Source organism: Lampetra planeri, chromosome 48 (assembly GCF_965212315.1).
Source record: "Lampetra planeri chromosome 48, kcLamPlan1.2.h2, whole genome shotgun sequence".
Taxonomy (NCBI): domain Eukaryota; kingdom Metazoa; phylum Chordata; class Hyperoartia; order Petromyzontiformes; family Petromyzontidae; genus Lampetra; species Lampetra planeri.
In genome coordinates this window covers 173,481-189,770 of record NC_136154.1, presented here as the reverse complement: position 1 = coordinate 189,770, position 16,290 = coordinate 173,481, and the positions used below count along the sequence as shown (strand labels likewise).

At 55.4% G+C, this 16,290-nt stretch overlaps 5 protein-coding genes across 5 annotated transcripts; all 5 read left to right on the top strand.

The window, feature by feature from the left end:
• The first annotated feature begins 24 nt into the window (after window positions 1-24).
• LOC144733756 (histone H4) lies at window positions 25-402 on the top strand. The gene has a single exon (XM_078615776.1). It carries the CDS (start codon window positions 50-52, stop codon window positions 359-361), a length of 312 nt encoding a protein of 103 aa, XP_078471902.1. The 5' UTR covers window positions 25-49; the 3' UTR covers window positions 362-402.
• A 104-nt stretch (window positions 403-506) lies between these two features.
• Window positions 507-1,561, top strand: LOC144733755 (histone H2B type 3-B). Its single transcript, XM_078615775.1, has one exon. It carries the CDS (start codon window positions 1,074-1,076, stop codon window positions 1,473-1,475), a length of 402 nt encoding a protein of 133 aa, XP_078471901.1. The 5' UTR covers window positions 507-1,073; the 3' UTR covers window positions 1,476-1,561.
• A 743-nt stretch (window positions 1,562-2,304) lies between these two features.
• On the top strand, window positions 2,305-2,782 carry LOC144733754 (histone H3). The gene has a single exon (XM_078615774.1). It carries the CDS (start codon window positions 2,319-2,321, stop codon window positions 2,727-2,729), a length of 411 nt encoding a protein of 136 aa, XP_078471900.1. The 5' UTR covers window positions 2,305-2,318; the 3' UTR covers window positions 2,730-2,782.
• A 789-nt stretch (window positions 2,783-3,571) lies between these two features.
• LOC144733757 (histone H2A-like) lies at window positions 3,572-4,047 on the top strand. Its single transcript, XM_078615778.1, has one exon. It carries the CDS (start codon window positions 3,624-3,626, stop codon window positions 4,002-4,004), a length of 381 nt encoding a protein of 126 aa, XP_078471904.1. The 5' UTR covers window positions 3,572-3,623; the 3' UTR covers window positions 4,005-4,047.
• A 2,436-nt stretch (window positions 4,048-6,483) lies between these two features.
• LOC144733753 (histone H1.4-like) lies at window positions 6,484-16,129 on the top strand. Its single transcript, XM_078615773.1, has 3 exons — window positions 6,484-6,939; window positions 8,459-8,465; window positions 15,252-16,129. The coding sequence occupies exons 1-3, from the start codon at window positions 6,547-6,549 to the stop codon at window positions 15,500-15,502; spliced, it is 651 nt and encodes a 216-aa protein (XP_078471899.1). The 5' UTR covers window positions 6,484-6,546; the 3' UTR covers window positions 15,503-16,129.
• Window positions 16,130-16,290: the final 161 nt, after the last annotated feature.

Sequence of the window (16,290 nt, the reverse complement as noted above, 5' to 3'; positions counted from 1 at the left end):
TGCAAGCTGAGCGCGCAGTCTCTCGCGAGCTTTGTCAGAAGTAGTCGGAATGTCTGGACGCGGTAAAGGCGGTAAGGGGCTCGGCAAGGGAGGCGCAAAACGCCATCGCAAGGTGCTGCGCGACAACATCCAGGGCATCACCAAGCCCGCCATCCGCCGCCTCGCTCGCCGCGGCGGTGTGAAGCGCATCTCGGGCCTCATCTACGAGGAGACCCGCGGCGTCCTGAAGGTCTTCCTTGAGAACGTCATCCGCGACGCCGTCACCTACACGGAGCACGCCAAGCGCAAGACCGTCACCGCCATGGACGTGGTCTACGCCCTCAAGCGCCAGGGCCGCACTCTCTACGGCTTCGGAGGCTGAGCGCCCATCTCTCGCACACTAAGCCAACCCAAAGGCTCTTTTCAGAGCCACCCACCTCTTCGAAACTGCTTGCGCCAGTGTTGCCAAACACTTTCTAAATGGAGCACATGTCCTGGGTTGTTGCGCGCCAATTCCTCGTGAGCGTGGTGGACGTTTGCTTGTTGAGTTGGCGAATCTTCATCTGCTTGCACATGAATGAAAGAAATCAAGGTATTCGCGACACGTCACATTTAACAAGGCGTGATTCTTGAACGCGTTAATACAGTACCCATTTCTGGTATTTCACCGAGCGCTTGTATTTTTCCAAATTGCGTTCATAAAACGCCCGTGCGCCGTATTAGACGAGTGGTGAAACAATCCCTCGTAAGAAACAAAAAAACCCACGCTCAAAACACAATATACTGTATTGGGTATTCTCGTCATCCTTTTTAAAACAAAGGCAATGCCATGGCTGCAATTCACTAATATACATGTTTGGACATTACATTGTGTTATATTTGCAGTAAAAATCGATATTAAAGTGAACATCGCGTCCGCATTTCTCATTGGACGCTGATGGAGAGGGATGGTACTAAAAGAGCCACTCAGCAGCGCCGCGCACTACGATCCTCTGATTTGCATCTCGCCTCCTATAAAAGGAGCTCAACGCGCGACCGACATCCACATTCGCTTCCCGTCTGTTCTGACCTGAAGCTGCCTACAACGCGTCGACATGCCCGATCCTCCCGCATCAAAGAGCGCTGGGCCGGCCAAGGTTCCTGCTCCCAAGAAGGGCTCCAAGAAGGCTGTGACCAAGGCTACGCGCAAGGATGGCAAGAAGCGACGCCACCGCAGGAAGGAGAGCTACGCCATTTACATCTACAAGGTGATGAAGCAGGTGCACCCCGATACCGGCATTTCGTCCAAGGCAATGAGCATCATGAACTCGTTCGTCAACGACATCTTCGAGCGCATCGCTTCCGAGGCGTCCCGCCTGGCGCACTACAACAAGCGCTCCACCATCACTTCTCGGGAGATCCAGACCGCAGTGCGACTGCTGCTCCCCGGCGAGCTGGCCAAGCACGCCGTGTCGGAGGGCACCAAGGCCGTCACCAAGTACACAAGCTCCAAGTGAAGCCTCGACTCCACCATTAATTACAAAGGCTCTTTTCAGAGCCACCCACCTCAACGAACCTGCTTGTACCAGTCCTAGCAGGAGTACAAAACGAAACTTCCAACAAAGCCCCGGTTCACGCGGGGACATTGTTCGCTCATTGAGTGAAGTGGAGAGATCGAACGCATTTTAACATGTTTCCACGTGAATAAAAGCGATAACAATATTCATGGCACATCATATTCACCAGCAGGCATTTCTTGGACTTGTTTGTCCATTGATTTCATCTGCAGCCCATTCAGATATTACATTGGATGTTTGGCGCCAAAACCTTGCAATGCAATATATTTAATTCGTGGTTGTATTTTCGGGCAGGAACTAACATTTTGCACGTGTACATATATGTAAAAGTAAGCGCCTAGCATGGATGACTCGTGCAGTATAATTGATCATCATCTCAATGCCAAGAGAATATATATCTATTCCTGTGATCACCTCTTTCCGACATTTTTACGTATTACTGTTTCCAATGAAGTGCAGTTTCTTAACACTTTATTTAGATCATGCAGAGCACTGTAAAGTTGTTTTCGGAAAGGTGTTTGCTTGAGAAAATAACATCCGTTAAAGACATCGACGGCGCTCAAAGGGTACTACTGCATCGTGATGCGGCATTCTGAAATGATCCAAACTGTGAACATTTTGTTGATTAAGAAGAGTTGACGACTCGAGATCATTGCACGCTGCCAACCAATCAGCACGCTCCCCTTCTTCGCACGTCACGACTCCGCTGACCAGTGAGCGCGCGCTCTGGGCTACATAAGCCGCCTTCTCCCCGCCTGTGAGAATCTTTGCCCTCACCAAGCCATGGCTCGCACCAAGCAGACGGCTCGCAAGTCCACGGGCGGCAAGGCCCCCCGCAAGCAACTCGCCACCAAGGCGGCCCGAAAGAGCGCTCCGGCCACGGGCGGCGTCAAGAAGCCTCACCGCTACAGGCCCGGCACCGTCGCTCTGCGCGAGATCCGCCGCTACCAGAAGTCCACCGAGCTGCTCATCCGCAAACTGCCCTTCCAGCGCCTCGTCAGGGAGATCGCGCAGGACTTCAAGACCGACCTGCGCTTCCAGAGCTCCGCTGTCATGGCTCTGCAGGAGGCCAGCGAAGCGTACCTTGTCGCGCTCTTCGAGGACACCAACCTGTGCGCCATCCACGCCAAGCGCGTCACCATCATGCCCAAGGACATTCAGCTCGCCCGCCGCATTCGTGGCGAGCGCGCTTGAACGCCCAGCTCGGCCCTCAAAGCACAACACAAAGGCTCTTTTCAGAGCCACCACTTACTCATGAAAACGCTTCCATGTGTGTTCTTCAAAGTTCGGGTGCCGGAAACCTTCGTTTGCTGGTCACGGCTCTCACGAGTCGTCAGGCGTAAGCGACAATGAAGTTCATTTTCTATACCCCGCCGCTCATATTTTTCAACATCACACGTTGGTGTCGTATATAAGCGTTGTGAAACCATGCTTACATAATGTTCAACAAAAGGGTTATTTTGGTGAAATATATTAACTATTAAACCCAAAGATATTGGTTTATGTTGTTTCAAGCCCGAGCTGATAAGAAGTTCACATTTTGCAAACTAAGAGACTGAATTATTCACGCACATATATTTTTAGGCATTGCCCGAACAGGCGGTTAAAGGAAAATATATATACACCGTATAGGCACGTGGGCGATCAATCACGAGCTCAAGGCTATCACAATGATTTCTTATAACCAATGCGGTCCCTCAAAATGATTATTATAATCAATAATACATTGATATTTGCGGAATCCGCTTATAAGTTTGACTTGCCAGCACGTGCCCATTAATTAACTCTATCATGCTTAAAACTTGAACCTATTAAGTACGTGTATCGCATTGTTTCATTCATAAGATGCGTGTCCGCATTAAAATATATATGGATACAAATAATTAAAGTCAACATCGAATCCTCGCGTCCCGGCTTTTCATTGGTGGCTCAAGGAGAGGGCGGGACTCGACCGAGAGGAGCCAATCAGCAGCGGCGCGCTCTACGATCCTCGTCTCCGCTATAAAAGCCGCTCCGGTGGTGCGTGTTAACGTCACAAATCGTTCGTACTTTGTCTCCAGTGCTTTTTGCATCCTAGGTCGCTTAACAATGTCTGGACGCGGCAAGACCGGTGGCAAGTCTCGCGCCAAGGCAAAGTCCCGCTCTTCCCGCGCCGGCCTGCAGTTCCCCGTGGGTCGCGTTCACAGGCTGCTCCGCAAGGGCAATTACGCCCAGCGGGTCGGCGCTGGAGCACCCGTCTACCTGGCCGCCGTGCTCGAGTACCTTTCTGCCGAGATCCTCGAGCTGGCTGGCAATGCCGCCCGCGACAACAAGAAGACGAGGATCATCCCCCGACACCTGCAGCTCGCCGTGCGAAACGACGAGGAGCTCAACAAGCTCATGGGCGGCGTGACTATCGCCCAGGGCGGTGTGCTGCCCAACATCCAGGCCGTGCTGCTGCCCAAGAAGACCTCTCAGGCAAAGAAGTGAACGCGCCGCCGCCTCTACCACCACAACAACGGCTCTTTTCAGAGCCACCCACTTACTTGCAAAGAGCTCGGACAGTCGTACACAGGAGTTTTGTTATACTGGTAGGAACGAAGTGGACCAGACCACCAATAGATTAATGTGTCCGTCCGTCAACATCGCCCCCTACTGCAAACATTTGGCATGACCCTACGAAAACCTTGACTCAGTGACGCTATCCTGGCTAAACAAGTGTAACATTCCCTTATAATTCCCTCAGCTTTTAATTAAAACATTTAAATTAATGAGGCTTTCCTGGCTAAACACGTGTAACATTCCCTAATAATTCCCTGAGATAGCTTTTAATTAAAACTTTGAAATTAAATAAAACAACTAACATCGCCCTAATAATTCCCTGAGATAGCTTTTAATTAAAACTTTGAAATTAAAAAAAAAACTCACAGCGCCCTAAAGCCTACAGCTAGGCCTAAAGCCTAGAACTAGGCCTGAAACTCTCCATTCGTGTCGTACCCCCGCGTGTGTGAAAGGGAGTTATGTTTAACAATGTTACATTCCCTCATGTTTTTAAATAGAAACATTTAAATTTAAAGCTTTTACATGAATCATTAAATCATTTAAATTAAAAATTAACTCACAGCGCCCTAAAGCATACAGCTAGGCCTAAAGCCTAGAACTAGGCCTCAATCTCTCCCTTCGTATCGTCCGATTAGGTGTAGCAACATCGCCCCCTACTGCAAACACTTGGCAGGACCCTACAAAAACCTTTTGACTCAGTGGGGCTTTCCTGGCTTAACAAGTGTAATAATACATTATGTTTATATTATTTGGTTATTCGTTCCTACCAGCCCACCCCGCAGGGTCCTGTTTAATAAGGACACCGTCGTCGAGTTGCCCTCGTCCCAAATTGCTCGCAATTAAACGAATGCTCTGCTCATTCCAGATACCCTTTATGTCTAATTTAGGAACGGTATTTGAGCAGCATTCCAACATTGCATCAATCATGGAACATGGTTTAGAATAAATTGGGATGCCTATTGGAAGAAAGAATCGTGTTTTTTAAAGAATAAAACTCGCTCTTTTTGAGCGGTCAGAAAAGGGATCAAATGAGCACATCAGCTCAGGGTTGTGGCCGGTGTTAGCTGATAGTAAGCAAAAAAGTACTGGTAAACGCTGGGGATGTCAACACTCGGTAAAGTATAATATTACTTGTCAAATAAGATGGTACAAATATGTGTAGTTAAATATTTTTTACATGGTTAATAACATCTTTCCAATGATTACTCATTCGTGTTACTTAGTGCAGTAAATACGTGTTACTTATTGCAGTAAAAACAACCCATCGGATGAACCATCCTGCGCTCCTAGAATATCAACTCTGTCGGTGCATTAAACGTAAGATTATATATTTTCTTTAAACATTCGACTGCAGAGTCACTTGAGTTGAATTTGAGTGGTGATGATTGTGCACCGTGCCTCGATCTTGTTCAAGGCGCGCGACCCTTCTGCAGTGCGTGAGCTACTCACCTCTTGCCACGTAAAATGTTAAACTTTCTATTTAATGTCGGTTAATTTTGAGTAATTTTCTTCAGTTTGTTGTCCATCTGAAAATCCATATATGTATTCATTTCAAAGTTCGATTAAAACGTCCAGTTAAAAGTTCGGTGACAAGGGACTGTTGACATGGCGCGCAGTCCTCACCATAGCGCGAGAGGAGGAATCGCGAGCGCGCGAGGCAAAACTTAAATAGAAAATATTTCGTTGGAATTAAATATGAGTAGTCTGTTGAAGCATCTTGTCTTGCAAAAAATTCGAGTGCGTTTTAAATAGTGTTCATCAGTAACACTTTTGAAAACCGACAATCGTCATATCATGCCCTGACCGAACAATGTCTCCCAAATGTTGGTTGTTCACTTGTTTTGAATTATAATTTATATCGTGAGCATTGTCGTATATTGCATAAGTAACGTACATTAAAGAAGTGATCTTCGTGATAATGTATCAACTAGATGCATGTAAGTATGAACGTTACGGGAGTAATCGAGCCCAAAGGCAGGCGTGATAAACACAGTGAGTATGGTGGCAACTCCCTAGGGGTCGGCACGGTTTGGCTCAAACCACCAAACCGCGGTTTGAACCGAACCAAATCGGTTTGGTTTGGCTCTGTTTGAACTGGTTCGGTTTGGTTTGGGGCTACGAAAACCGACTCGGTTTGGCTCGGACAGGGTGGAACCGGCTCAAACTAGTTTGGTTCAAGCCAACTTAAGAGGTTTGGTTTAGCTTAGTTTGGTTTGGTTTTGGTTTGGTTTGGTTCAGTCGTCGCTGGTTTGGTTTGGATTGCTCAATTTGAAACCAGTTTGAGTCGGTTCAAACCGTGCCGACCCCTACAACTCCCTCACCAGAGCTGAGTTCTGGATGATCTCAGCGACGTCCGCATTCAGTACGCCGCTTCTATAATAACCTCGGGCCTGGAGAACACTCGTTTCGAATTCGTGAGAGCGCTGATTTCGATTTCAAAGAGGCGAGGCGATAAAAGCGACGTCTTGAGATGGCGGAAACTGCTCCTGCTCAACCACCAGCTGCGGCTACTTCAGCGCCTAAAAGCCCCAAGAAGAAGCGCGCCGCTCCAAAGGCCAAGAAGGTCGGCCCCAGCGTGTCCGAGCTCATCCTCAAGGCTCTGGCCAGCAGCAAGGAGAGGAACGGCGTGTCTCTTCCTGCGCTCAAAAAGTCGCTTGCTGCCGGAGGATACGACGTGGAGAAGAACAATGCCCGCGTGAAGTTGGCCATCAAGAAGCTCGTGGCCAAAGACGCCGTGGCGCAAGTGAAGGGCAGCGGCGCGTCTGGCTCTTTCAAACTCAACAAGGAAAAGGCTGCCGCAAAGGCGAAGCCCAAGTCGTCAACGGCAAAGCCCGCAGCTAAAAAGCCCGCGGCAGCCAAGAAGGTGAAGAAGCTGTGGGGGTCGCTAGCCCCCGAGATCCCTCCCTCGATAATACTAACGGCCGGACTAACATCATCAATCGCCCCCCCGCTGCTAAGCGAACCGCCGCTAGGCTCCTCACCCAGGGTGTGGGAGCCGTCACCCGAGGATTCCCCTCCACCGCGGGTCCGCGTAGCAGGCATGGATAACCACGCACGCGCACACCCACACACAGCTCTGCACGGCACTCACCCAACCCTGACCACTCACGTTAGGATCGCGCACCTGTGTTACACACGTCGTGAACGTGCGCGCACACACGCATACAGCTCCACACGCGATACCCACTCCTGCGCCGCTCTGCGCCGCGCTGGCCGCCCACGTTACGATCGCGCACCTTGGGCACGCCGATTACGCACGCCGAGAGCTTACGCAAGTAACGAGCGCACGCAAGCGGGGCACACGCCGACACGACGACTCGTCCCCTCCCCCACTCGCGCGTGCACGTCAACACAAATATCGTACAAGGACGATTCTCCTCTCACACGGCTGCGTAGTCACGCCAACACACCAAAAGTGCTCTCCCCGGGCGTTAACGCACACACCTCCGTACCCGCACAATCGTACAGAGACCACGGCCTTTATGCGTACAACGACCACACACTCGCGAATGCAGTGCACGCTAATACCACGTTCCAAAAACACCCAACAACACGGTTTTGTTACTACGCTCGAGATTTTATTAGCCCTTGCTAACCAACCGAGCCACCCGTGTGTGTGTGCGGGACAGCAAGGCGCTTCTAACCCACACTCTGGTGCCGTGTAGCCCTATTCTATGCTGCGCTCTCTGCTAAACTGCTTTCCTACTCGTCCTTACCCCGAACTAACCCTCTCCTACGGATCCTACCCTCCGCTCTGAGGTGTTGTAAGGCGCGCAACACGATACCGTCTGTAGTCCTTGGTGACCTTGCGGCGCTCAGATCGTCCTGCAGACAATCTAGCGGCTCGCCCGATGACTCCTTCGTCGCTGACCCCGTGTCCAATCTCCAGAAGAAGAGAGTTCCCTACTGCCCCTGCGTTTTCTTTTAAACTATTCACATCAAAGGCTAGGAGCCCCCGTCCCGACCGCCTTGGTCTCTCGACCAATCCTGAGCCTAGGATTTCCCGCTCTTTTGCGATCCCGCCGGCCTTTGAACTTTCGACCAATCAGTCGTCCCGGGTCCTGATCCCAGCTATCTGCCTTGCTGACCCGTGTTTGTGTTTGTATGCGTTTCTAACTGCGGGGCTCTCTGAGCTCGCCGTGGTCGTGCGATCTCAAATCCGCCCACGGCGCCGCAGTGTTACTTGGCCTGGGAAGGGTCCTGTCCAATTCCCTGGCCCTGAGAAACCGTGGGGTAACCCCCCTAGGGGGCCCTCGGGTGAAAACTCAGGGTAGGTGACCCGACCACGAGGCCCTACGTGGGTGCGGGTGCGTGTTTATGTGGGGGGGGTGATGGGGGGCAGTGCGGCGGTGGAAGCCGGGCGGCTCCCTGGCTCGGCCGAGCGGCCCCGTCGCTGTGGCACCACATAGCCCCCCGGGGTGCCAGTCCCCGTCCCGGGTTGACTGGAGCACCTCGCCTGGGTTGCCCCCACGAGGTATCGCCGCGGGGTCCGCGGGATTCGCCCGGCCCTTGTGGCTGGCCTCGGGGGTGGCGGCTCCGTCTCCTGGGGCTCCGGCGGTGGTCTCCTCCTCCATTCCAACGGCTCCCCTCGGTCTCCGGCACCTGCGGGCTGGGGGACAAACTCAGAGGCGGTGGGGTTTAAGGGTCGCCGTCCTCGTCGCCCCCGGCCCCGCCCGGGGCCCCTCGGAGCCCGGGGCTCCGTGGGGCCCATATACTGCGCGAGGCCCCCGGGCACGGGGGGTGGGGGGACCCCGGGGTTTCGGGGTACTTGGACGGCGGGGCTCCCCCCCTCGGGGGCTGCTCGCCACGGCTTCAGTCGGCGGATGTTGACCACCATCTCCCGGCCCCTCTCTCCTCCCTGAATCAGCACCGTCCATGGTGAGATCTGCCGTCTCACAATCCAGGGTCCTCGCCAGTAGGTGGTCAGCTTCCCCACCTGTCCGGCACCGACGCGGGGAGTGTACAGCCACACCTCGGAGCCCGCAGTGTAGAAGGGGGGCTCCATACGGGGTCGGGCGCCCTGCTCTTGCCGCTGGTGCGCGGCCTCTCCGTGCGGGTAGGCTCGGCCCCTGGCCTCTCGCAGGGTCTCCAGCAAGTGCTCCATGGGGTGGCTCCCTTCCTCCCGTTGCGGCGGAGGGACACCGAACAGCAGATCTGCGGGCAGGCGAGACTCGCGACCAAACATCATTAGGAACGGGGTCTGTCCTGTAGATGTGTGAACGGCGGTGGTGTAGGCGAACAGGGCATAGGGGAGGTGTTCGTCCCAGTCCTGTTGATTCGCGGCCGCCATGCGTTTAAGCTTCCCGGCCAGAGTCTGGTTCATCCTCTCTACCATCCCGTTCGCCTGGGGGTGATATGCCGTGGTTCGGTCCTTCTGGATCCCGAACTCTCGGCACAGCGCCTGGAATAGTTCGGCCTCGAATTCACTACCCTGGTCGGTAATGACTCGTTCGGGGATCCCGCACTTAAGTACGTAGTTTTCCACGAAGGCCCGGGCCACTACGAGGGCTGTTTTATCCGGGATAGCCACCGCCACGGGGTAGCGGGTGAAGTACTCCACCGCTACAAGAATATATCGGTTGCCCCGGTGGGATCGTGGAAAGGGCCCCTGCAGGTCGATTCCGACCAACTGATTCGTCCGACTGACTCGGAACGGCCTCAGGGGTACCTGGTACCTCGCCGGCTTTTGCCCACACTGCTGACAGGCCCGGCAGCCCTGCACCCAGGCGGCCACATCTTGCGCTAATTTAGGCCAGAGATACTGGCGACGCAGAGTCTCCCGGGTGCGCCGTTCCCCATCATGGCCCCCGAGCGGGTGGTCGTGTACCAGTCGTAGTAGTTGGGGTCGCACATGGGCGGGAACGCAGATGCACCCCGGCTGCCCAGCGTCGGCCAGTTCCCTCACCACCCCGTTTTCTACACACAACCGGGCATACAAACCGCTCCAGGGCCCTGGTAGTGCATCCTTCCTCTCTCGCAGTGCCGCCTCCACCGCCGCCAGATCCGGATCCCGCTGCTGGGTTTGTCGCAGCTGCTCGTCGTCCAAGCCCGGGAAGGCGCAGCCGACATCCTCTTGGATCCGCCCGGTTGGGGTGGGATGATCCGTCTGTCCCCGGGCTCCTTCTGCAGGGGTTCCTGCGGCGCACACTGCACTCTCTCTCGGGGGGGGGAGTTTAGTTTCCGCGCGCTCCTTGGGTTCTGCTGCCTGGCGGCAGCGTCCCCCCGTGAAGCACGGGCAGGCGTCTCCCTCCCTCGTCTCAGCGCGCACCGCGGGCCGTCTTGACAAGGCGTCCGCGTTCGCGTGTGTTCGCCCCGCTCGGTACTCGATCTGCAGGTTGTACTCCTGCAGCTGCGCCAGCCATCGAGCCATCTGCCCCCGCGGTTCCTTGAATGTAAGGAGGAACTGCAGTGCATAATGATCGGTGCGCACACGACATTTCCTGCCGTACAAGTACGGTCGGAACTGTTTACACGCGAAAATTACAGCATACAGTTCCTGACGGGTTACACAATAGTTCAGTTCGGCCCCGCTCAGGGTCCGACTGGCGTATGCGATGACCCGCTCCGTCCCACCCTGCACTTGCGACAGCACCGCGCCCAGCCCACTGCTGCAGGCGTCAGTGTCCAAAATAAAATCGGTGGTGAAATCTGGGAAAGCCAAGGTGGGGGTGTGGGTGAGGTGGTCTTTGAGTGTGGTGAAAGCCGTCTGGCAGGCCTCCGACCACTGATAGGGGTTCTTAGGGGAGGTGAGTTGGGTGAGGGGGCGTGCAATCTCACTGAATCCCTTTACAAATCGACGGTAATAAGTGGCGAGTCCCAAGAATGACCTGATCTCCGTCAGGTTCCTCGGCCGCGGCCAATCCACTACGGCACGCACCTTCTCGGGATCGGTGCTCACCCCTGCCTCGCTGACTCGGTGTCCGAGGTACCCCACCTCGCGTTGCGCAATGTAACACTTACGTGGCTTGAGCTTGAGATGGGCTGCTCGCAGTCGCTGGAATACTTCCCGCAGCCTGGACCAGTGTTCGGACAGCGACCTACTGAACACTATTACGTCGTCCAGGTAAATCAGGCACTGTTCCCACTGCAAGCCCCGCATCACCAACTCCATCAACCGCTGGAACGTCGCGGGCGCGTTAGTGAGTCCGAACGGCAACACTCGAAACTCAAACAGGCCCATCGGGGTGGTGAATGCTGTTTTTGGCCGATCCTCCTCCGTCATCTCCACCTGCCAGTAACCGGACGCCAGATCGAGGGTGGAAAAATACCGCGCTCCTGCGAGACTGTCGAAGGTGTCGTCGATGCGTGGGATGGGAAAAGCGTCGCCGAGGGTGACTGCGTTCAATTTTCGGTAATCAACGCAGAACCGAGTCGATCCGTCCTTTTTCGTTACCAGTACCACCGGGGCAGACCAAGGGCTCGCGGAGGGCTGGATTATGTTATCGCGTAGCATATCCGTGACTGCCTCTTTGATCTGGGTCCGTTCAGGCGCGCCCACTCGGTATGCGGGGAGTTTGATGGGTCGGGCTGCACCTGTGTCAATTTGGTGCTTGACCAGGTCGGTCCGGCCCACGTCCGAATCGTGCTCACTGAACACGTCGGCGTACTCCCGCAATAACCCGCGCAGCTGATCGGCCTCCCCCTTAGGTAAGGCTGCCCAAGGCACATGTAACGCATCCTGCAGGGGAACAATCTCGGCTCGGGGGGTCGGGCCGACCCGCCAGGCCAGATCCTGGCTGTCCTCGGGGCGGCCAGGGTCCTCCGCCCAGAGTGCGAACACCGAGTCGTTCGAGTGGCGAGCGTGCAGGGGGTGTACGGTGGCTACCGGGGTGCGTCGTCGTATCATTGCCGGGGTACTGTGTGGGTTAAACACACGTATAAACAGCCGGCCCCCATCTGCGTTTACCAGTGTGGCTGACCCTACCACCCCGTATCGCGATGCCAACTCCGGGTGAGGAGTCAGCATTACCTCGCCCGATGGTCGGTGGGTTGGGTCGGTGGAGAGGGTTGCCACTGGCACCAGCATCTCGGCGAGAGGCCCGATGGTGACGGCCGACACCAGCGTAGCGGCCACGGGTGTGAAGCGTGGGCGATTCGGCTCCTGTCCTAGGAACGGAATCCGCTCCCCGCTGCCCTCCACCGTAGCGCATCGTTGCCGGGGCTGTACGTTAAGTCCCAACTTTTCCAGGAGGTCCGTTCCTGCAATGCACTCGTGGCACAACACACTCGAAACGTAGAATTCCTGTGTGCACACCTGGTTTCCTAGACGGACCTCGAGGGAGACCTTCCCCAGCAACCCCATCCCGGCTCCGCTTGCCGTGTGCAGCGCGCGATCCGGGGCCTGCAGGCAGCCCACGTCCACCCCGAGCATGCTGCAGTGCGCGGCGCTCATGAGAGAGGCCACGGCGCCCGTGTCCAACAGGATCCGGGTGCGCTGCCCGTTCACCTGGCCTTCCACCAGCGACGTGGCTCCCGTTATCCCTGCCACCAGCTCCCGCAGCCAATCGCCCGAGGTCCCTGCGCCCTTGGGTGTTGTCGTTGTAACCTGTTTATGGATCACTCGCTCGCCATTATTATTACAGCTGGTTTGGGTCGGGTCCACGTCGATTTCATCCCCCGGTGGTCCCCTCTCTAGGGGGGGCTTAGTGTTTGACCTATGCATCGGCCTCGCACGGGCGAGCTGAGGGCAGTCCCTCATGAGATGCCCTCGACGGTCGCACACATAACACGTCCTGGGAGGAGTGGCGGCTCTGTGGCGAACTTTCTGCCCACTCCCTCCTCCCCCCGTGCGCTGTTGCTCATACTCTGCTTCTAGTCGGGCTATCCTTCCAGTTAGCCCTCCTACCGCGGAGTCTAGGTCCCCCATTTCGGATCGGATGGTCTCAACGGAGGATTGCACCTGGGTTACCTGGCCGGCTATATCTCCCATGCCGGTCTGTAACCCAGCTACCCAACCCGGGGTTGTCTCGCGGGACACGGGAGGTTCTCTTTCCCGTCCCCTTACCGTCCTCGCGAGCTCCTGTTCCTCCTCCTCGTCTTCCGAGAGCAGGCTCGCAATGGCGCGCTCTCGTCCCAGCCCCCGGAGCTGCGCGCGTTCGCTGTGAATTCTTTCACACTTACGTGCGCGCTCGACAAGGGTGTTAAAGGGAAGACGTGGGCAGCTCATGTCTGGCTGCCACCACGCCGTGCGAGACAGGTACCGCTGGATTTTCTCGGCGGCCAGTTCCTCAATAACCTCAGTTGCGTACCCCGGGCGTGCGATCTTTGTTAACTCGCGCACATCCTCGGCGTAATCACGGAGATCTTCGCCAGGTTGGCGACGGCGCGCCTCTAAGGCCGATTTTGCTTCCTCCTCGTCACGTGTGCCAAAACGCTGATCGAGTCGGCGCATCAGCTCCTCTAGCTGTGTCTGTGCGCTCGCGGGTAACGCTTCTACAAAATCGGCTGCCCGCCCATCAAGATTCATATTAAGTTGACGTACTGCCTGCGCGTCCGTCCATCCATTAATTTCCTTGGCCCCTAAGAGATTTCGGGCGAATGCCTTCCACGAAGGGGCCCCCCGGCCGGTAAATATCAGTCTTATTTTAGCGTGAGGTAACGCGGGGGTCCGTACCGCTTCCGACACCAATTTGTGGGGGTCGCTAGCCCCCGAGATCCCTCCCTCGATAATACTAACGGCCGGACTAACATCATCAATCGCCCCCCCGCTGCTAAGCGAACCGCCGCTAGGCTCCTCACCCAGGGTGTGGGAGCCGTCACCCGAGGATTCCCCTCCACCGCGGGTCCGCGTAGCAGGCATGGATAACCACGCACGCGCACACCCACACACAGCTCTGCACGGCACTCACCCAACCCTGACCACTCACGTTAGGATCGCGCACCTGTGTTACACACGTCGTGAACGTGCGCGCACACACGCATACAGCTCCACACGCGATACCCACTCCTGCGCCGCTCTGCGCCGCGCTGGCCGCCCACGTTACGATCGCGCACCTTGGGCACGCCGATTACGCACGCCGAGAGCTTACGCAAGTAACGAGCGCACGCAAGCGGGGCACACGCCGACACGACGACTCGTCCCCTCCCCCACTCGCGCGTGCACGTCAACACAAATATCGTACAAGGACGATTCTCCTCTCACACGGCTGCGTAGTCACGCCAACACACCAAAAGTGCTCTCCCCGGGCGTTAACGCACACACCTCCGTACCCGCACAATCGTACAGAGACCACGGCCTTTATGCGTACAACGACCACACACTCGCGAATGCAGTGCACGCTAATACCACGTTCCAAAAACACCCAACAACACGGTTTTGTTACTACGCTCGAGATTTTATTAGCCCTTGCTAACCAACCGAGCCACCCGTGTGTGTGTGCGGGACAGCAAGGCGCTTCTAACCCACACTCTGGTGCCGTGTAGCCCTATTCTATGCTGCGCTCTCTGCTAAACCGCTTTCCTACTCGTCCTTACCCCGAACTAACCCTCTCCTACGGATCCTACCCTCCGCTCTGAGGTGTTGTAAGGCGCGCAACACGATACCGTCTGTAGTCCTTGGTGACCTTGCGGCGCTCAGATCGTCCTGCAGACAATCTAGCGGCTCGCCCGATGACTCCTTCGTCGCTGACCCCGTGTCAAACTCCAGAAGAAGAGAGTTCCCTACTGCCCCTGCGTTTTCTTTTAAACTATTCACATCAAAGGCTAGGAGCCCCCGTCCCGACCGCCTTGGTCTCTCGACCAATCCTGAGCCTAGGATTTCCCGCTCTTTTGCGATCCCGCCGGCCTTTGAACTTTCGACCAATCAGTCGTCCCGGGTCCTGATCCCAGCTATCTGCCTTGCTGACCCGTGTTTGTGTTTGTATGCGTTTCTAACTGCGGGGCTCTCTGAGCTCGCCGTGGTCGTGCGATCTCAAATCCGCCCACGGCGCCGCAGTGTTACTTGGCCTGGGAAGGGTCCTGTCCAATTCCCTGGCCCTGAGAAACCGTGGGGTAACCCCCCTAGGGGGCCCTCGGGTGAAAACTCAGGGTAGGTGACCCGACCACGAGGCCCTACGTGGGTGCGGGTGCGTGTTTATGTGGGGGGGGTGATGGGGGGCAGTGCGGCGGTGGAAGCCGGGCGGCTCCCTGGCTCGGCCGAGCGGCCCCGTCGCTGTGGCACCACAAAGCCCGCGGCAGCCAAGAAGACCGCGCCCAAGAAGTCTCCCAAGAAAGCAAAGAAGCCCGCGGCTGCCAAGGCGGCCAAGAGCCCCAAAAAGGTGAAGTTGGCTGTTAAGCCCAAGAAGGCGGCGAAGAGCCCAGCCAAGCCCAAGGCTGCGAAGCCCAAGGTCGCTAAGCCCAAGACCGTCAAGGCCAAGGCCGCCAAACCCAAGGTGGCCAAGCCCAAGAAGGCCGCGGCCAAGCCCAAGAAGACTGCGCCAAAGAAGTGAATCCGATCGGACGACGCTCGATTCACTCCACCTCAACGGCTCTTTTCAGAGCCACCCACTTAGTTAAAAAAGTGAACCAGATGCTGCTGCGCTTCCATTAGTTCATCGGTAACACATGACAGTGTATTACGTTGCTGTTGAATGCGTGCCATATTCTGTAAGTCAAACCCATTTACGGCGTGGCGATGGTTGCTCGCCTTGCCTCGGCCCTGATCAAGGAGCTCGACGCTTGGTGCAGTTCAATCGTGAGGATTTGTGTAGATTGGATAAGTTACGTACATTCGCCAAATTAACTATAACATTTTACCCACTCGATGTGTTTTAAGCATTGATGTGATGGGAGTAATCGAGCCCGAAAGCAGGGATCACAAACACAGGCGAGGCGGGTGGCAGCTCCCTCACTCGAACGGAGTGCAGAGTAATCTCAGCGACGTCCGAATTATGTGTTGCACCTCTTCATTCCGTCATCATGTTACTGGTGCCAAATATGGAATTTAGTCTAAAAAGGTATTGATTCCAGACAGCTTTACTCAATTTGCCTTCATTCGCTCGTTCTCGCCTTTTCACTTTGTTTTGTAAACATTGCGGTGCACCATCTAAACTTCTCTATTAAAATTAATTTCTATACGTAAATATCGCATTGTTTGCAATGTCTTTCTTACTTTGGGAGAACTAGTTGGTGACGTTCACTCAACTATTGTGTTGGAAGCCGTTTAGCTTCACACGATTATAAAGTTAGTTCATCTTGTTCACTTGAAAACAAGACCTTACACCGATTATTCACTCCA

What these genes read in the sequence shown, in the direction of transcription:
- LOC144733756 (XM_078615776.1), top strand. Translation starts at nt 50, where the DNA reads ATGTCTGGACGCGGTAAAGGCGGTAAGGGGCTCGGCAAGGGAGGCGCA.
- LOC144733755 (XM_078615775.1), top strand. Translation starts at nt 1,074, where the DNA reads ATGCCCGATCCTCCCGCATCAAAGAGCGCTGGGCCGGCCAAGGTTCCT.
- LOC144733754 (XM_078615774.1), top strand. Translation starts at nt 2,319, where the DNA reads ATGGCTCGCACCAAGCAGACGGCTCGCAAGTCCACGGGCGGCAAGGCC.
- LOC144733757 (XM_078615778.1), top strand. Translation starts at nt 3,624, where the DNA reads ATGTCTGGACGCGGCAAGACCGGTGGCAAGTCTCGCGCCAAGGCAAAG.
- LOC144733753 (XM_078615773.1), top strand. Translation starts at nt 6,547, where the DNA reads ATGGCGGAAACTGCTCCTGCTCAACCACCAGCTGCGGCTACTTCAGCG.